Below are 21,868 nucleotides of genomic sequence, written 5' to 3'. Positions count from 1 at the left end.
TGATAGCCCTCGTATAGCTTTGCGCTAAATCCAAAACAAACAAACAAATATACAATAAATAGATGAGGGTAACCGTTAAGGAAGCCAGAATTATATAAAGAACAATATTAGATAATGCTTATCTTCCATTTTTCCGTTGTTATTAAATCCCTAATGACATTATAAGATGATCATTTTATACTTAAAATGTGTTTTCGTTCAGCATAAAATTTCCTTTCAAAATATATAAATAAATAATTCTGTGACAAGGCAAAACAAGGAAAAATTTATTAGCTTCAATACGACGATCTGTATATAGTTGTTCAACTTATCTAATAAATGTTGTTCATAGAATATAAATTATAAGAAGAAGAATGGACAGGTTTTGACGTTTCATCATGATGATAAAACTACATCTTCAGCTAAAATTCTGAAAAACCTAAATATTTAGAGAATAAGCTTTGATCACCTCACCTGATTTCTTACCTATAGTTATAAAACCAGTCAGTCTCGTTTCCTATTCTAGAACCAGAATTATTTCATACGTTTTCATAATATTAGTATTGGCCTACTACACTATTAATGTTCATATCAGTTTTATTTTTTCCTTTTTTATCCAATCTGTCCAGATTCGAAATGACTATACGCTTCTTATTTTAATAGCTTCATTTCTTAACGTCTCTGTAAGGTAGCTTCTGTTCGTGTTGAACGATATCAAATCTGCGCAGTAATCCAGGAGCTAATAATGTATATACTTTGTTGTCCTGTTGAACAATGTCAAATCTGAACAGCAATCCAGGCGCTAATAATGTATATACTTTGTTGTCCTGTTGAACAATATCACATCTGGGCAGTAATCCAGGAGCTAATAATGTATATACTTTGTTGTCCTGTTGAACAATATCAAATCTGGGCAATAATTCAGGCGCGAATAATGTATATACTTTGTTGTCCTGTTGAACAACATCAAATCTGGGCAGTAATCCAGGCGCTAATAATGTATATACTTTGTTGTCCTGTTGAACAATATCAAAACTGGGCAGTAATCCAGGCGATAATAATGTAGGAATATTTGTTGTTCTAATGAACAATATCAAATTTGGGTAGTAATCCAGGCGCTAATAATGTATATACTTTGTTGTCCTGTTGAACAATATCAAATTTTGGTAGTAATCCAGGCGCTAATAATGTAGGAATATTTTGTTGTTCTATTGAGCAATATCAAATTTGGATAGTAATCCAGGCGCTAATAATGTAGGTATGTTGTGTTGTGCTATTGAACAAGATCAAATCTTGGTAGTAATCCAGGCGCTAATAATGTATATACTTTGTTGTTCTGTTGAACAATATAAAATATTTGTAGTAATGCAGACGCTAATAGTGTATATACTTTGTTGTCCTGTTGAAGAACATCAAATTTTGGTAGTAATCCAGGCGTTAATAATGTATATACTTTGTTGTTCTGTTGAACAATATCAATTCTGGGCAGTAATCCAGACGCTAGTAATGTATATACTTTGTTGTTCTGTTGAACAATATCAACTCTTGGTGGTAACCCAGGCGTTAATAATGTGGTTATCCTTTGTTGTATTGTTGAACAATATTAAATCTGGGTAGTAATTCAGGCGCTAATAATGTAGGTCTACTCTGTTGTATTGTTGAACAATATCAAATCTTGGTAGTAATCCAGGCGCTTATAATGTAAGTATCCTTTGTCGTATTGCACACCTTCAAATTACATTAGTAATTTATAGGTACTTTTGTAGTATTGTTGAACTTCAAATGGTGTTAAAAAATCTAAGTATTATTTGTTGTATTGTAAACCTTCAAATGACATTAGTAATTTATTGTTGTATTCTTGAACTTCCACGGTGTTAACAATCCAGATATTTTGTTCTATTCTACATATTGAAATGACATGAGTGATATATAAGTACTAATTGTTCTACTTTGTTGTGTCGTATTTCTTCAAGTGGCCTAAATAAACAATAAACTTTTTGTTTGATTGTATCGCTGTCAACAGCATTAGTAAAGTAAATGCTCTTTTATGTTGGATAGCTTGAAGAGGCTTTAATAACACAAGCCTGCGATGGTTGTATTATCTTGAACTTTTTACAGTAATTCATGTACGCTGAATCCGAAAATTATATCCATTTTTCTCCATCGCGTACAGATTTTTCACAAACCGTCATAACGCAATACATAAAAGAAAGACCACAACACCTAGTTTTGAGACTAAAAGACGTAGATTTCACACACACACACAAAATCACAATGTTCTTCCGTTTTCTTCAGTTTGTTTGTATTTTTGTTAACAAGCTTAATAATATCAAATGTTCATTGTGGTAAACGAAATAATAATTTGATCTAAGTAAGAATTTTTTTCTTCCCGATTTGTAAAAAATCCTTACGTGATAGAAAAAAAATGAATATTATTTTCGAAATCTGAGTAGCTGAATTGTGGAAAATTCGTTGTTAAAACAAAAACAACTATTATGAAATCATAAATAATATTCAACGTTAAACTGGCACATAATTTAAAACATTTTATTTAGGCCTATCTATGGCCTTCAAAAAGTTGACGACTCTACATGTTTCGACGTTACAACTCCAGAGTATGATTTTAACTTTATACACAAGTGCCAAAATACTATAAACTTTTATGAAGTTTAAATTCGCAAGCCTGTGTTATCTAAATATTCTTTATTGTATTGCACAGCTTTAAATCGAGTAAATAATCATAGAAAACTTCGTTATTCTATGCTTTATAGTGATTGAGAAATTATAAGAAATTACCATCGTTGTCAACACTTCAGTTTTAGTAAATATTGCTTTATCTTAGTTGATAAGGACTATCCAACCAAGTCAGGCTACGAAAGATCGTAAATCCATGCCAATCAACATTGCTATGGTAACATATTTAGGTGACCTCGATACGCTATTGACAGTACAAGGATGAGCGAATCATTCATCTTCTATCAGATAAAACAGCCCTCCGATGACACGGCGGTATGTCTGCGGACTTACAACGCTAGAATCCGTGGTGGGCAGAGCACAGATAGCACATTGTGTAGCTTTGTGCTTAATTAGAAACAAACAAACAGATAACATAGCTCCCAGTGGCACAGCGATATGTCTGCGGACTTATAACGCTAGAATCCGGGTTTCGATACCCGTGGTGGGCAGAGCACAGATAGCCCATTGTGTAGCTTTGTGCTTAATTGCAAACAAACAAACAAATAAAATAGGAAATGCTGCTCACGAAAAACATTATATCATATATATTATATATGTACATAGTTCATAGTCTAGTAGACTGGTAATTACATTATATCATGAATATTATATATGTACATAGTTCGTAGTCTAGTAGACTGGTAATTACATTATGTCATGTATATTGTTACGACAGCGGTAGTCACGTGATGCTGGTAACACGTCATGATATTCTAGAGGGATCGGGTAACATCACGAATAATCCAGTATGTGCTAGGCGCCCTCTACTCCTGTATATAAGTGCGCCGGATAATGTGAGACAAATTAATCAGAATGGAATTGCAGACAGACAGAGATAAAGACGGACAATTGAGTCAAGCGCGGTAGTGACCGTAAGTAAATGCGTGAATCATTGTGAATTATAGCATGTCTTTAAAGTGACTATGGAAATTAAGTGTATTACAAAGTTGAATTGAGAAAGAATAAACTAGTTTTATTTAAGAAAGGACTTGTATCGCTAAAGTTTCATCCGAAAGAAATTATACGGGAAATTAACAAACGAACATAGCTCATAGTCTAGTTGACTGGTAATTAATTACCAGTCTACTAGACTATGAACTATGTACATATATAATATACATGATATAATGTATATTATATCATGTATATTATATATGTACATAGTTTGTAGTCTAGTAGACTGGTAATTACATGATATCATGTATATTATATATGTACATAGTTCATAGTCTAGTTGACTGGTAATTACATTATATCATGTATATTATATGTGTGCATAGTTAACATTTTAGTCGGCTGGAAATTCCATTATATCATGTATGTTATATGTGTGCATAGTTAACATTTTAGTCGGCTGGAAATTCCATTATATCATGTATATTATAGGATTACAAAGTCGAGTAGGTTGGTAAATGTACGATATGACGTATATAATTTTAGCCATACGTCCTACAACAGATATACTTATTTGCACAGTCGTGATATGATAGAAATGATCAAGCAATGTTTCCAATTGTCCTCTTGACAACTATATAAGAAAACACCCAGTCATAAGATAATATAACTTTGATTAATTAACAGATAAAAATAACATTATACCGTCAAAGGACTTAGATATACAGGGACTGAGTGGTTGTGGGCGTTTCATAATGGTCTTTTTCCTGACAGCAAAGAAATAGTTAGAAACCTGCAGAGACAGATAAACATATGATAGTAAGTATATATTTGACATAGATATATTTACCTGAGAACTGTCTTTCTAGTGTACGTGTAGTCTGTTTTTCAGGTATATTTAATTACCAGTAAAACATATTCATCTTGTGGTCAGGCCATCTACTCTGTAGTCACGAATGTTTAGTCTGCTGTCAGGCATGTTTAATTAGCAATCAGATATATCCATCTCGTTGTCAGGTCATTTAGTCTCCTGTTACAGAAGTTTAATCTGTATTAAAAAAAAAGTATGCTTAGTTTGTGGTCAGGTCTATTTAGTTGTTGCCAAAAATGTTTAACCTGTTGTCAGGTGTATTTACTCTGTAATTACTAATATTTAGTCTCTACTCATAAATCTTTAATCTGCCGTTATTAGACGTGTTTGATCTGTAGTAAAGTATATCCATTTTGTAGTTGAACATATTTAGTCTGTAGTCATAAATCTTTAGCCTTTTGGTTTATATATATATATATATATGTATATGTATGTATATCCCATATACTCAAGTATATTGAGGCTATAATCAGACGTTTGTAGATCTGTATTTATTTTGCAGTGAGGTATATCTGTATTCAGATATGTTTAGTCTATTATAAAGTATATTTCGTAGTGATCATACATCTTTAAAAGAAAATATTTGAACAACGAGGACAAACACACTTTTAAATAGAAAGAAATTCATTCCTATAGTCTTTTAAATCTAAAGAGTCAATTCTTATACCTTACATTTAAAAACCTACACAAAGGACTGACTATCTACCAGTGAATTTTAAACTACTAGACTAGGGGGAAAGGTAGTTAGTCAATAGCACCCTCCACCAACTCTTGGACTTCTAGTGTGTAAGGAAACAGTACACTCTTGTTACACAGTTGTTCCTAATAGTTTTGGCCCGAAGCTCTGAATTTTGACATTATATATACACACACATACATACATATATATATATAATGAACCCTGGCATTATATATATTATATATATATACTGAACTTTGGCATTATACATATGTACATATATATACATTGAACTCTGGCATTATACTAACATATATATACACAGAACCCTGGAATCATACATATATACGGACAATGAGCCCTGGCATTAAATATATATATTGACCCCTTGCATTATATCAATAAATACTGAACCCTGTATTCCGTAGTCTATAGAAATGACTGAATGAATTTAAAACAATTTGGTACCTAAAGGGTTACAGTTCCCTCTCTCTGGAGAAGTGTAGAAACTAAGATGGAAATCACGAGTTTCGTAATAATGACATACACAGATTTCAAGATGTCTCTATATATTCTTACATCGTTAACTGAAATAAAAGTTCTGTGACGAAACTTTAGAGCTACGATGTACTTTATATTTCTAAAATGTAAATTTTGGTAGATTTTATGTTTACCTTTACAATGTATTATAATTAATGTTCATACATTATATAAAATCTCAGTTAATTTTTCAGTTTGGTATTTGTGTATTTTATATTTCTTAATATAAAACATATTGTATTTGTCACTTGAATTGGTTTTCATATGGATGTGCCGCCCCAGTGGCACAGCGGTATATCTGCGGACTCACAACGGTAGAATCCGGGTTTCGATACCGGTGGTGGGCAGAGCACAGATAGCCCATTGTGTAGCTTTGTGCTCAACTACAAACAAACTAAAAGTGAAGTACCTCTCAATGAGAATATTTAATTAAATAAAATTGAGAACTTTGCACTTTGAGGTAATTTGCTAAGTGTAAAAACGTGCACAATTTAACATTGAAGTAATCTTCCAATCGAAGGAGTAGCATTGGCGCTGTTGAAAACACCAGCAGTGATGCAAACCGAAAGATTTCAATGATGAGCAAAATAAGTTCCATGAAGAAAGTACAAAAGTTTTTTACACACAATCTTGAACTATTTCTACTTCATGAGTTTAAACTTTATTGCTTTGAGTTTAATCAATATTTATGAAAATAAAACTAACAGTAAATACGAGAGAAAACAACACCTTGTTCTATTTCGTCATTCAGTCCACATTCTAAGAAGTAAACACCATTACGAATTGTCAGCGCATCCTCAAACTTTGTAAGGTTATTCACAGATTTAACAACATGCTTTTCAAAAATAAACACATTGTTATATAAATGTAAACAGCTATAACCATTTAACGCTTTTCAATTAGACCTGTAACTGAGTGTTAATTATATTTCCTGTAGTCCATTTTCTTTGACACCGCTGTCTTAGATTTTATATCTTAATTTTTTTTTTTGCTATCTATAGACGTGCAAAACTACAGAAGGGCTATCTACAATAGTCGTAAAACTACGTCGAAGGGTTATCTACGATAGTCGTAAAACTACGTCGAAGGGTTATCTACGATAGTCGTAAAACTACAGAAGGGTTATCTGCGATAGTCGTAAAACTACAGAAGGGTTATCTACGATAGCCGTCCTTAACTTTGAAAAACCGGCATGGCCAGGTGGTTAGGGCGCTCGACTCGCAATCCGCGGGTCGCGGGTTCGAATCCCCGTCACACCAAACATTCTCGCCTTTTCAGCCGTGGGGGGCGTTATAATGTGACGGTCAATCCCACTATTCGTTGGTAAAAGAATATCCGAAGAGTTGGTGGTGGGTGATGGTGACTAGCTGGGGCGTTATAATGTGACGATCAATCCCACTATTCGTTGGTAAAAGAATATCCCAAGAGTTGGTGGTGGGGGATGGTGACTAGCTGCCTTCCCTCTAGTCTTACACTGCTAAATTATAGACGGCTAACGCAGATAGCCCTCGTGTAGCTTTGCGCGAAATCCAAAACAGACAAACAAACCTTAACTTTGAATTGACAGACTGTGCCTAATCAATAGCACCCACTGTCCATTCTTGGGCTACTTTAATCGAATAATATGATTTGGTCGTCACTCTTATAACACAGCCGCAACGGGACACAAACTTTGGACCCTCGGATTCACAGTTCTACATTATGCCGACCTAATTTAAAAAAATAATAAAATAACCCAGTCACAAAGAAGTACAAAAAGTACGTTTCGATAGAAAATTTGTTCGACCTAACAGCTTAGCGGGTACAAATATTCTAATCCTGTTATCATGAAATCGTTTGATTAAATCGTTATATTGCCATATATGTTTAAAGAATTGTTTGTTTGCTTTACTTGTTTGATCTTTAGAGCTAAGTTGTATTGGGCTATCTGCTGTGTCCACCGCGGAGAATCGAACCCCGGACTTTAGCTTTGTACGTCAGTGGACTTATCGCTGTCCCACCGTAGGACTTTTAAAGAAAATCTAAAAAAATATTTTGTGTCAAGAAACTGCACGTCCTATTTCTTGGAAATGTCATCGATCATATTAAAGATCTGTTACTCCACAACCAACAGTTGACTTTGGGTATAGCCACCTGGTGGCTTAGCGGTAAGTATGAAAGTTTAAAACACTAAAAATCAGGCTTCGATACCTGCGACTAGCAGAGCACAGATAGTCCATAGCGTATCTGAACAACAAACGAAAAACAAACTAAACACTCTTGTCAAAAGTAGTTTCATAAGATTTTTTTTTTAAAGTTGATAAAGTACGTTAAAATAGAAAGATACTATTTGTTACATTTTCTTACTATGAACAGATGGAATATCTTGACCATAAGGCACTTTCCCAGATAAAGTCTACCATATGTCTGTTTATTTGCTTCTTCTTCTCTGTCGGGCATGGAGAACAACGTGGTCGCAAGATACTAAATAATGTAAGAAGCCTGATAAATGACACATTGGAAAAGCTACCAGAAGACTGTGATCCTAGCATTATAGTTGCTAGAAACAATACTAGCGTACGGGTAGGCGTAGATCCAACAGTGAATCTTACTATGGCTATTATTATTTTCACGTTTGTGGGAATTTTTGCTTCTGTTATTGCTTCTTTATTTCACATGGTGCGAAAACATGTTTACCACGATGCTGATAATTTGGACACCACCTTTGATGCAGGAGGAAAAGTATCTATTGGACTAACAGCTACAACCATTGTATCTCAGTGGACTTGGAGTGCAACCTTGCTCCAATCTTCAACTGTAGCTAGTAAGGTAAGATGAAAATAAAATTTAAGTATTTCATTAAATTCTCAAATTAAAAGCGATCCTTCTGCTTCACCTTCTACTTCGGAAATGTTATTTTCTTTTCGTTTACTGTCACAGACTCACGTATATCCCTCTCAGTGTCATTTCCTTGTGATCTTGGAATTCTGTATAACAATTTTATTGAGAAAGGGTATTCTCCTCCAAACTTCCCAAAGTTTACAAGCTTCAGATAAATAATGAAGTATTAAAACGTGTTTATTATTATTAAGCATCTTTCTGGAAGAGTTCTTTATTTGGAGAAGTGGAAGTGAAAGAGTTAACATTAGTGTTAAAAAAAAGTCAAACTTTTCATAGTGGCTGTTAACTATTTTGAGTTTAAATGATGCTATTTTTCATCTACCCAGTTTGGTTGACACTGTTTTAAAGCCTAATTCCGAAGGGTTTAATAATCTTGTTTTTCTAACAGTATGGAATAAGCGGGCCTTATTGGTATGCTGCGGGAGCTACTATACAGGTTGTCTTGTTTGCCATTTTGTCCATTCAGCTGAAGACCAGAGCTCCAGGGGCCAAGACATTCTTACAAGTTAGTACAGTATTTCTTACCCTTTAAACTGCTACGAATCTATAGCGATTTTGAGTTGGGTCATACTGATACCAAAATATTTAATTTTGTACAATATTCATAATTTGTTAAAAAACTATGTTATTAATTTTGGAGCTACTATAAACGTAAGAGAATAAAAAATACACAAATCTCAGTAGTAACAAAATGTATATATATACTACTTATTAATAAATTAAAATTGTTATGGATAATAACTTTACAAGTTGATGGTTAAATATACTAATAACTGAGAAGTATTTATTATTATTACCCTACTCTAGCAGTTCATGGTTAAATTTACACTGCCCTAGCAATTAATGGTTAATTGTGCTAATAAGTGAGAATTATTTATTACCAGCTGAAGTGCCGTCCTTTGTCCGGGTTATGAACTCCGAAAATGTGGGGGTGAATGCTATGATAAATAACACCAAAACCCTAACTTTCACACAATTTATTTATAATATAACATATTATTACCCCCACCAAAAGTTTTGTATAAGCTTTAAGAACTCAATATATATAAACTTAAAACATGGTCTACACTGTGCAATGGTCAGAATGACTTTGTAGGAAGAGGTAGCGGTCAAAGAAGCCTTTCGATGTCCAACTTAACCTGTGGATCATCAGGGTTACCCCAGGACAACGCTGCTAAGGTTGCTTATTGATGCCTCAGGTGCAAACGATCAATTCGTAACTGCCGGACGCCAGCCTGCTGCAACAAGTGAACACAAGCTTCCTTTAAACTGGCCCACCAAACATCATTAATGGGAGGAGCAAAGCACTAATTGAGCATAAGAGCACCCAGATCCTCAAGAACCACAGCATCAGTTAATAAAGATACATTAAGCCACCCCACTCCAATGCCCCGATGAATAGGGGAGAAATCCTTAAAAATGAGAAGAAAAAGCAAGATGGTCAGAAACATAATTGATGGCACTTCCCACAGGATAAACAGCTGCATGAGAAAGAAACTGGGACAACTCTCCTGTAACATAGAAAACGGTCAAGACGACAAGAAACACCATGACCAATCCAAGTGATAATAAAAGCAGAATCATATAAAAAAAACGCCAAACATCCCGAAAGTCAAAATCGGAAAGTAAAGCACTGAGTGATTGGGAACCTTTAACACCTACAGCAGGATTTCCACCAATTTTGACAATAGGAGGATCAAGAACACAATTAAAATCCCAACCTAAGACTATACATCACTATAGGAAGAGAGAACAGAACCTCTGAAATTGGGGTTAAATAAGATCCCGACCCCGCGGGCACGAGAGGTCGCAAAAAACTAAAACACTTGAACATGAAACCTGTGAACAAACGAAAAATGATCTGACTTCGACAAAAAATGAGTCTCCTGTAGAAAAATGACGTCGACACGAAAACGATCAAAAAGGGAAGTGATATATCACTGCTTAGCAGGAGTACACAGGCCCTGGATGTTAAGAGCTAAACAGGAAAGAACCATGAAGAGAGCAAAAAATTATACATACATCATAGACAGTGCCATTTGGCTGTGATAGACGATGATGAAGTCGACAAAACACGCTTCATGAAACTAACAGCATCAGTCATATGTATATCATTTGACACATTGGAAGAGAGCAGGTCCCCAGATGCCCCAGAAGAGTGTGACAACTGATGAGGGTCACTATAGGTTGAAGGCCTGAGAGGAGGCACAGCAATGGGGAGGTAACACTTCCGGTAGCGAACAGAAGGAGAGGGAGATGAGTTCAGAACATTGGAAGATGTGGAAACTCCAACTGAACCAGTCAGGGGAGGAAAAGAAACTGGATCACACTCAATACAACTGAGCAGACAATGTGTCGAACAAGTATTGGTGTGCTCCACCAGCACCACACTCTCAACAACTAATGGAGAACCACAAATGGAATGAGGAAGTTTATCAGAAGAACTAGGAAGGCTAGAAGGGTCAGAAACAGATGACACAGAATCCTTTGAAGGTGACACATGGGAAACCACTGGGGGTGGAATAACCAACACGTCACCTGGGACAGAGCACACACGCCCTCAACAGGGGATTCAATGACAACAGGATCTGGCAGGACAGGCAGCACAGGAACAACTGCGTGTAGAAACGACAGCACAACATCAACGGCAGAGGAAATGAACTGATCCACAGGCACATTAACAACAAGGTCAGTGGATGGTTCAAAGACTCCCAGAGGAAAAGACTCAGAACCAGCCACTTTGTGAACATAAGAATGGGCCCTCTGAGGGCAAAATGAGGAATGGTGACTCCCACCACAGATGTCACAAGACAAAGTACATTCGTCGACACTATAACCAAAGTTATTACACTTATGGCAGCGAACAGTATCACAGGAATGAAGCAGATGTCCCTCACGACCACAACGATGGCACAGACGGCGCATACCAGCATAGTTTACCATTACAATATAACCACCAATCTTCACAAAAATTGGTACTGAACTCTTCATATCGATCTTCGAGTGACGATTATACATGCAAACAACCTGGACGAGATGGATAGTAGTCGTGCTCGACCTTCAACACACGACCAAATGGAGTAAGTGCAGTAGCTACAACCTCATGAGGTATCTCAAGTGGATCAGAACGAAGAGTCATCTACTTGATATTCAGACCAGCAGGTTCCACAGTGATGGACTGATTGTTGTGGGAAAAACAGCCATAACCCAATAACTTCTAGGAAACAGAAGAAGAAGACAATTTGCAACATAACATCCAGAGCTGAAGTGCTGAAGACAGTCCATGACATCACCATCGAGAGAAGCACATAGGGAGTCTATAACAGCCGATGGCCAAGAGTCCGAATCGACGACAAATCTGACTGACCGTTGTGGTGCCAGGAAGGTGGGGGAAGCAGTATTCATTCCTGCCCTCCTCAAGAATAATCCACTTAAAGTAGTTCCAAACTAACACTACTACGAGAAGAAATACATGCACAATAATATAACAAAATATAAGCAAAAACATCCTACAAGTCCAAAGAAAGTAGACTGCTATATCATGTATTGTTTTGATAATTAAGAAACTGATGTTTTTAAACTCAGACATTAAAAACACGTACATAGATCTGTCAGTTGCATAAATACTTGATCTCCTTCACACTTTGAATATTAATTTAGATTATTGTTTATCTATTAATTTAGATTATTGTTTATCTATTTGTTTGTTTTTACTGAAATTATTTTGGCAGATATATTTATGCAATGAAAAGCTACAAACGGTCGTTATATAAGAATAATGTGTGCTGCCATCTGGCGATATGAAATAAACTGTCATTTATGAAATATGGAAATAATATGTGCATATAAAATGAACTCACTGCTAACTAGTAGTTTTCCTTTTCATTATTTCTCCACATAAATACGTGTGATAGAAAAACAGAATAATATTACTGCTATACATGCTGAGAAACACTCGATAATGGCAATTAGGTGCTCAAATAAGGCTATAACTCAACATTAATAGTTATTTGTAAGCATAATCTAGTAAAAGAATGAATGTGGCGGCCATTTTCTTCTCGGCCTATTCCTACATACTTAGTGATAGCCGAGTATTTTTTATATTATTATTATAATATCACCCTAATTGTTGATAGTTAAATGTACTAATAACCAAGTATTATTTATTATTATTATCATCCAACCTTAGCAGTTGATGGTCAAATGTACTAATAACTGAGTATTATTTTTAATTATTATTATTATCCAAATAAACATTTATTAGTTTTTAATTGAAATTCATAAATTAACGGTTTCTCCTTTCCAACAAAATTTACTTAACAAAAATATTTTAAAAATATAATTGTGTATGGATTCAGCACAAGAATATTTAAAACTTGAGAAAACAGTACAGTCATTAAAAAAAGTCTAATTTTTGGAAATCTTTATAGACTGAAATATAGTACAGCTGGTTTTTTTAACAATAGGTGATTACAGCTCGTTTCAGTAAGAAAGTTCATATGCTTTTTCTCTGCATTAAGGTGATCAAAGCTCGTTTCGGTAAGAAGACCCACATCACTTTCTGTGTCTTTGCATGCTGCACCAACATCGTAGTGGCTGTTTCTTTGACACTGGCTGGCGTTGCTGTACTTCACAGTCTAATTAAGGGCCTCAGCATGGAACTTGCTGTCTTTATGTTAACTGCTGTTATAGGTGGCTACACTCTGATTGGTGGACTTGGAGCTACGTTTTATGTTTCCTACTTCAACACCACGATCATCTTTATCATATTACTCATGCTGGTTACAGAAGTAAGATAATATTTTGATATATATTTCATAATACGGCGAAGCTTATCAGCTGTAGAAATTTCATAAATGCTTTGTTTATTCGTATTTTTGGAACAAATATGAAAACACTTTCACGTCTAATTTGAAGGTGTAAGTATTCCTGTTCATCAAGATTAACAGAAATGTGATTTGTTCAAACGTATTCGTTGAAATATTTTTCTTTATTACTCTTTACTTACGAATTAACTCCATAAACAATATATTTAGGGGCGAGGAACCCATGCACTTTGAGACTGATGATGCATAGAGACGGCTTGAATGGGGAGCGAAGAAATCAAATAGGAGGCAAATAAAAAGTGTGTGGGGGGGAGGTATATTTGACCAAGTGAAGCGAGGGAATGTGCGTTACTGGCGTGCCAATTAGGGCCCTGGACGCTCTTGGGTTCTGGATTAAATTCTATATAATCTCCTGCTTTTACTATGAGTGATTCTTCTAATTATGGTGCATTTTTACTGGGACAGATTGAAAATTGCCGTCTCCTTCCGCTTCCTACGCCACCACGTAGTAACAAATGTACAACGCTTCCATAAGGTTTTGTGGTCACTTAAACTGCAGTGCTTCACAACTGGGTGAATGGTTCGCCCAGGGGTTAATGAGATCAGAATCAGGGTGAATGGTTCGCCCAGGGATTAATGAGATCAGAATCAGGGTGAATAAGTATTATCAATTATACAACAAATTCAAGAACTCAAAAGTTAGTAGTTATTATCATATATTCTAGTTGTAGTTTGATAAATACATTTTTGTTTTGCTTATTTTATGTTGTTTTCATTGTAATTGTAGTTTGATGCATATTTAAGTCATAATATAGAATTTTACATTTTAATTTAGTACTTTTTGTCTTTTTTTGAACTGGGATAAGTAAGCTGTTGTAAACAACTTATAGGGGTGAATGATATTGGGAAAGGTTGAGAAACATTGACCTAAAGTAATAAATACTTATTGAATCCTTAGTAATGATTTGATACCTAATAAAGCTTCCCAAAAGTTAATTTGGTATTTCATACTTTTGTTTTTAAAGGCAGAAATAAATTGTGTAGATTAGAAGTGATTAGAAATATCTGTATTTATATATATTATAATATATATATTATAATTATTATGCGTACCAGATAACAAGAATTACAAAGCATAATTTTGGATTAACGACCCTAATTATTCAAGCGAAAAACAAAGTATGTGCTTTTCATGCCAGTGTGGGGTCGTGTTTTCACGTAATTTTAGTAATCTTCAACATATTATTACACTCCATTAATGATTATATATTTTTCAATGATGTTCAGAGATTCAAAACACCACAACTGATGTATTTTGGTAACTTGAGTGATGTAATAGCATCTAATCCTTCTTCTCTGAGTTAGGTTTACTATAACCCTTTGGGCCATGAAGATAATTTGTTTGGAAGCTCCGACAATATATACCGGTACCTAGTCTGTTCCTTAGGTCCAGAAGGAAACGAAGAGAGAAGTTATTTGACCTTCCACTCCAGCGGGGGTTTTTTCTTCGGGATTATCAATATCGTAGGTAACTTTGGTACTGTCTTCTGTGATCAATCATACTGGCAGAGCAGCGTGGCAGCCAAACCACTCCAGGTACGTTGTTCAAACTGGAACACTTTACAATTATTACACAGCATTCTGACTTGTGCAGGGTAATTTTATATGAAACACGAGATTCTGTTTCGTTATGGTAAATTGTTTGTTTCAGCGTAAAGCCACACAATAGGCTATTGGCGCTCTGTCCATCACGTGGAATCGAACCCCGGATTTTATCTTTCTAAGTTCGTAAACTTACCGATGATCCACTGGTGGACTGTGGTAAATTAACGAAGAAAATACACTGTATAACAATTTACTCGAATGAATATGTTTTTGAAACTTACATCTTAGTACGCTGCAAATCCAAACAAGATTAAATTATTTTAAGTTCTTTAGTTTTGTGACTCAATATATTTTTAATCAATCAAAGAGAGTGGGGGAATTCATCCTGTACTTTCATAAGTCAATGATTTTTTTTTGTCTGAAAACTTATGACGCTAAACACCAGGTTTCGATACCCGTAGTGGGTACAGCACGGATAGCCCATTGTATAGCTTTGCGCTTAATAGCAATGATTTTTTTTATCACTTAGAGGGAGTTTTGGGGATTATTTTTGTAGTTTCATAAATCAGTGATTGTTCTATCACCAACAGGTAGGGTAAGGGTTAATCCTGTAATTTCATAAGTCAACGATTGTTCTACCATTTACAGGGAGTTTGGGGATTCATGTTGTTTTATAAGTCAGTGACTGTTTTATCACTTATAGAATTTTAGGGAATAATTTTCTAGTTTTCTAAGTCAGTGACTGTTCTATCGCTTACAGGGAGTTTGGGGATTCATGTTGTTTTATAAGTCAGTGACTGTTTTATCACTTATAGAATTTTATGGAATAATTTTCTAGTTTTCTAAGTCAGTGACTGTTCTATCGCTTACAGGGAGTTTGGGGATTCATGTTGTTTTATAAGTCAGTGACTGTTCTATCACTTATAGGGAGTATGGGGATTTATCCTAGGAGGACTCACTTGGTTCGCTATTCCCTTTTCTTTGGCTACTACATTGGGTCTTTCATACCTAGCTCTCAGCAGCGCTCAAGGTGAACCACTGCTGACTCCTGAGGATGTAGACCGAGGTAATACGTAATTACAGTTGAAGTTCCCATTTTGTGTGTATATCAATTCTAAACACTAAATATATATAACTGTTATTTTCTGCTATTACAAGGAACTCATCTGGCACATTATTTTCCAATGAATTCAGGTTTAGTAGTTCCTGTCGTAGCTCAGAACATCTTGGGCAGCTTTGGGGAATATGCCATGATCTTCTTAATTTTGATGGCTGTTATGTCTACGGGGTCAGCTGAGGTGATAGCTGTCGCTTCCGTTATTATCTACGATATTTATCAAGCGTACATACAGCCTTTCAGGTACGATCGTGATATTTAGGGTTAGATTTTAAAATCAATTTTCATTAAGTTTTAATTAAAAGAATTAAACGTCTGTTGTGATTTAGCTTTAGACAAGATCTTCAGATTTAGTTTGATCTTGATAATTAGGCTTACGTTAAACCTTAGAATTATATTTAGGGTTAGATTTTAAAATCAATTTTCATTAGGTTTTAATTAAAAGAATTAAACGTCTGTTGTGATTTAGCTTTAGACAAGATCTTCAGTCTTGATAATTAGGCTTAGGTTAAACCTTAGAATTATATTTAGAGTTAGATTTTAAAATCAATTTTCATTAGGTTTTAATTAAAAGAATTAAACGATTGTTGTGATTTAGCTTTAGACAAGATCTTCAGATCTTGATAATTAGACTTAGGTTAAACCTTAGAATTATATTTAGGGTTAAATGCAAATATAAGTTTTCCTTTAACTTGAGAAAAGTACTTAAGAATAACATTTAGATTTAGCCTTACAGGTAAAATACTGATATGCAGGCTTAGCTTTAGCTTTGGGTATGTATTTGAGTATAGTATTTAGGTGAATAAAAATGGAGATTTCAAGCGCTAGAATGTACCTTAATAGAAGAGATATCTCCATAGATAGAACCAATACAACTATGAGAATACACCGTCTATGAGGTTAAAACTCTATTCGCAAGTCTTGATAGATAACCTAAAAAATATGTATAATGGAGATGGAGGTGTCCAAGTCCACAACATTTCACGTCCAAAATCCTTTCACCATCCTTGTGTGTGTGTTTGTGCGTTTGCCTTAAACTAATAACTTCAACAATATTTCACTCTTATTGATTATTATCTACTTAAATTATGCACTCAAATACTGCCTAAACTATAACAGAATAGTGACGTCATTTTTTTAAATATTAGCGCTTACAGGAGTTGTGAGCTCAATTTTAAAGAACACAAAAACTGGTCTTGTGTTACTCTAGAGATTTTTTGGTTATTTATCACTGTCCAGTATTTCACCTGAGGGCTTCACCAGAGACCCATTCTGCACACATTAACGTACAGAGTTTTAGGTAAGTACACTAGCTCTGTACATTATTTTGTAGACTGTGTTCCTGCTGAAGCTCTCAGGAGAAATATTGAATAGTGATAAATATATGTATATATATTATTGAGTAATTAATATTAGGTTGTTTTTATATCCTTTGGAAACATACTTTTGCAAACACGTGGTCATGTGCTTGTGTTTTTTAGTTGGAGATTATGTTTTCATAATACGTACAACCCACGCTATTATATTAGATGTCATTTATTGTGTCAAAGAAATGTAATTATCTCAAATATCAATAAGAATATTTTTACTAAAGATTTGGATCACTGCCCATATTACAGGGTTTTATTATTTTAAGTAACAAAGTTTTTATTTTAAAGCCGAAAACTGGAGTAACGAGCAATTATTTCTATCGGGTATGGAATATTAAGAAAATACAATAATCTTTTGATTTCAGAGTAAATGTGAAAGATGACGAATGTATAATTTGTGGTAAACCTTACCCACCACCTGATTCAATCGATGAAGCAGATAAATTTTGTCGATGTAAAAGCATGGTATCATGTATCGACTGTCAGCAAGATACTTCAAATCGTACTGAGTGCAAGTCCCTAGTGAAACCACATTTTACATGTTCTGTTCATAAAGAGTATCGTGAATACCAGGAACAACTATTGAACTACAAAAACTGGTGTATCATGTGGACAACTATCATAATTAACCCTTTATTCTTGCTGTGTTATGCTGCTAACTTGAATCTTTCGTGGAGTTATCTCTTCACTGGCATCCTCATCAGCTCCACGGTGATTCCCATCACCCTCTCTGTTCTATGGTCCAGACTGAACGAGAAGGGGATGATTTCGGGTGCCATAGGAGGGTGTATCTGTGGTTTGGTGTCTTGGCTTGTAACTGCTTCTACTTTTCCTGGTGGTCTGGGGGACTTTCTGGCCAATACAGGCAAGGAACTTCCAATGTTAATAGGGAACCTGGCATCTGTTGGAATGGGTGGATTGCTCTGCATTGTTGTTTCCCTAGCAACGTCAGAATCTCTATCTAATGAAGAAAGTGATCGTATCTGGGAAAAAACCAGAAACATTGATAACCCCTTGAATCCTTGGACATACGTTTACCGTGAAGAACTCGATATAGAAATTAAAGAGAAATACCACGATCGACCATCCTTGGAATCGGTGGTACAAACCTTTAAGACAGCCAGAACCATTGCATATAGCGCAGGTATACTGCTAGTTATTTTCTTCATTGGTGTATGGCCAGGAGTAATGGTCGCAGTAAGGATATTGGATTCAAAAGGATTTCTCGCATGGACCTCAATCTCCCGAGGTTGGACCTATATAGCTGCAGCTTTCATCATCATTGTCCCATGTATACAAGAAATAGGAACAATACGAAGGCAGTATCTTTCGAATCAAAAGCAAAATAAAATCGTGAACAAGTAACAATGATAATATACTATAACATATTCACAATTCCTTTCATGACATATAAGGTATTCCCGTACAGTTGATTAATATTAGTCGTATATTAAATATTATTCATATCTATATATTAAATAAGGCAACAGTTGCAGACTTACCCGATGCCTTTGGTGCGAAATGCCACAAGGTGGCGCTATTAAAGATTTATGTCTTATAAAAGACAGTAGAAACTAATATATCATACTTGAAGAAATAAATTGGTTTCCAAGAAAAGGTAGTTGTGATTTGTCTACTGTTCTTTTCAACATTAAAAAAAACACTCATAAAAACGTCAGTATTAATTATATATTAACTTATGTAAAAATCAGTTTCTAAAACACAATTGTGACACATTTTAAACTTGATTCCTTTAAAAATATTATATAATATCAACAACAAAAAAAGAAACAGTGACTGAAGTGGTGCTATATTACACGATTTATTTGTTTCTTCTTTCTTTTTTTTTAACTAGAAATCAAGGAGCATGGTGTTGGTGTTAACAAGGGAAAATATATGTATCACATTGAAAAATGTAGGGATAGATAGTTAGTTGCATAAACATCAAAAATCTGTTATTTGCCTTCATATCATTTGGAGAAATTTTAGAGAAGAATTGGCATTGATTAAGTAATATGGCTACGTCAGCGCTTTGGGTTTGGTTAGAAAATAAAAATCTCTTCAGAATTTCCCAGCAAAAACTACACAAATCGTTATTAGCGTATAGTCGTCATTAACTTTTAACTGATAGACTAGAGGAAAGGGACCCCCCAGTGGCATGTCTGCGGACTTACAACCGGGTTTCGATACCTGTGGCGGGCAGAGCACAGATAGCCCATTATGTAGCTTTGTGCTTAACTACAAACAATCAGAGGGAAGGCGGCTAGCCAGTCAAAGTTACTTACCATCGACTCGCAATCTCCGGGTGGTGGGGTCCAAATCTGTCGCCGAACATGCTCTCCCTTTCAACCATGGGGACGCTGTAATGTGACGGTCGATCCCACTATTCGTTAGTTAAGAAAAAGATCAAGAGTTGGTGGTGTTGACTATATGCCTTTTTTTCTAGTTTGTTTAAAAATTAGAGACGATTAGGGCAAAATTCAAGAAAACAAGCTATTTTTATCTAACCGAGTAATAGGATTTTATAGCATATCTATAATATCAAAGTGCGGAGCGCGTTTTTACACCAACGGGACGCGTCTAATGAATCTTTGGGTACACAGTCCGAACATGCTAACAGCTAGATCTAAAAAAATCAACAACTAAAAACTTCATGATGTATACATGTTGCCATACTGTACTTAAAAATAAGGATTCAGAATCACAAAACTCTAGTTAAGTTTTGAAGAAACCTACACACAGAAAGTACACTCCTTGTAAATGAATTCAATTCGTTTTATGTGTTAGATAACAAAACCTTTTTTCTTCTTTTTACACTTGAATAAAGTTCACCACAGACAACTGCCCAATGAGTAAACTGTATTCGTTCTGTTTGAAATAAGTAATTCTCGATGCATTCAGAAAATTAGCAGAAACATACAAGATACATGCCTTATTAGTATGCACTCGTCCCCAGTGAAACAGCGGTAAGTCTAAGTACTTACAACGCTGAAATCCGTGGTTTGATTCCCCGCAGTGATCCCAGCAGACAACCCAAAGCTACTTTGCTGTAAATCAAATTTGCGCTTAAGTACTAAATCTTGGGCTTGAGGTCTCATAATGCAATTGTTTTGGGCTCATTTTCTATTCGGACAGTACAGGGAGCCCGTTGTGTGTCTTTATACTTAACAACACAAAACAAAATTTAAAAAAAAAGCTAAAATTCAGTCATCTAGTGGTGACGAGTAGATCAAATAAACCGATAAACAATATTTGTTTGTTGTTTCGGAAATTTGCACAAGGGCTATCATTTCTAACCGTACCTGATTTTGGACTGACAGACTAGAAATAAAGCAGTTAGTGAACATCAATAGTGGGATTTGACTGTCATGCTTATAAGGTACCCATTTCTCCAAACTGCGGAGATCGTTTCCATGCGAAAACAAGACATCAGATTCACAGTCCGCCTGGCTAACCGTTAGGCTACGCTCGGCTTAAAAAGAATATTAACGTTTTACTTATTTACTTTTTTAGCCTATAGAAATTGGAATCTCATTTAACTTCCAGAATATGTTTCAGTAACATAATATTGTAGGCTATAATTTCATTGTTTTTAATTCGGAAGTTAGCTAGAGGTGGAGTGTCTTTAAGATCAAGAAAGTTTGTGGGAGTAGGCCTACAAGGTTCTAGATGATGTCAAAGAAATCTAGTATATTTGCGAAGCGTCTATAAACAAGACTAGATTATAAGTATGAGAATCAATGTTTTGCTTTCAGCGAGCAGTGAATAACTAATGAGTCGGTAGAGTGTTAGCCAATCAGTTTTAGTCCAGTAAAGCATCTAGTTTTATTGAAACAATTGGATCATTGTTAATTACCACGTGTATTCAGTTTCTTGATCGATCAGCCGTGAAACTGTACAAGTAAGTTTATTTCTAATTTAATTGTAGTACAATTAGTATGCATGATGTTTCTTTTTGGGCATCATTTGACAAAATTGGTCTACAAAGTAAAAATTACAACAGGGAACTTTTAGAAACGTTAAGGAAGAAATGAACTAATTCTGTATCGTTTAGTGGACTGGATTTCAATTATTTTCCTCAAAAAAAAAAAAAACACAAACCAACATCACATCATTTGTGCCAAAAGTGGTATTATTTTTGTGAAAGTAAAATAGAACTTTGAAAATACTTGATAATGATCACACGTGTAAGAAGAGAAATCCAAATGTTATTGGACATGATGAAATTATTAAAATATCAAGAAGAAAGAGGTTTGGTTTGAATTTCGCGCAAAGCTACACGAGGGCTATCTACGCTAGTCGTCACGAATTTAGCAGTGTAAGACTAGAGGGAAGGCAACTAGTCATCACCACCCACCGCCAACTCCTGGG

General features: G+C 35.0%; 1 protein-coding gene across 3 annotated transcripts in view; it reads left to right on the top strand.

The window, feature by feature from the left end:
- LOC106465123 (urea-proton symporter DUR3-like) overlaps window positions 1-19,032 on the top strand; it is a 23,667-nt gene extending 4,635 nt beyond the window's left edge. Inside the window, exons 1-8 of one of the 3 annotated variants that reach the window (XM_022392959.1) lie at window positions 3,579-3,587; window positions 8,055-8,507; window positions 8,968-9,084; window positions 13,100-13,369; window positions 14,771-15,001; window positions 15,938-16,076; window positions 16,205-16,370; window positions 17,863-19,032. In XM_022392959.1, the coding sequence (XP_022248667.1) occupies window positions 8,055-8,507; window positions 8,968-9,084; window positions 13,100-13,369; window positions 14,771-15,001; window positions 15,938-16,076; window positions 16,205-16,370; window positions 17,863-18,862 (2,376 nt within the window). In that variant the 5' untranslated portion in view covers window positions 3,579-3,587 and the 3' untranslated portion in view covers window positions 18,863-19,032. Of the gene's footprint in view, window positions 1-3,578; window positions 3,588-4,378; window positions 4,429-8,054; window positions 8,508-8,967; window positions 9,085-13,099; window positions 13,370-14,770; window positions 15,002-15,937; window positions 16,077-16,204; window positions 16,371-17,862 lie in introns of those variants that run through there. The other 2 variants (XM_022392957.1, XM_022392958.1) reach the window with 2 other exon arrangements.
- Window positions 19,033-21,868: the final 2,836 nt, after the last annotated feature.

This window comes from Limulus polyphemus, unplaced genomic scaffold (genome assembly GCF_000517525.1).
Source record: "Limulus polyphemus unplaced genomic scaffold, Limulus_polyphemus-2.1.2 Scaffold1844, whole genome shotgun sequence".
Taxonomy (NCBI): Eukaryota; Metazoa; Arthropoda; class Merostomata; order Xiphosura; family Limulidae; genus Limulus; species Limulus polyphemus.
The sequence above is the reverse complement of the archived record's forward strand: the minus strand, read 5'-3'. Positions and strand labels throughout refer to the sequence as shown.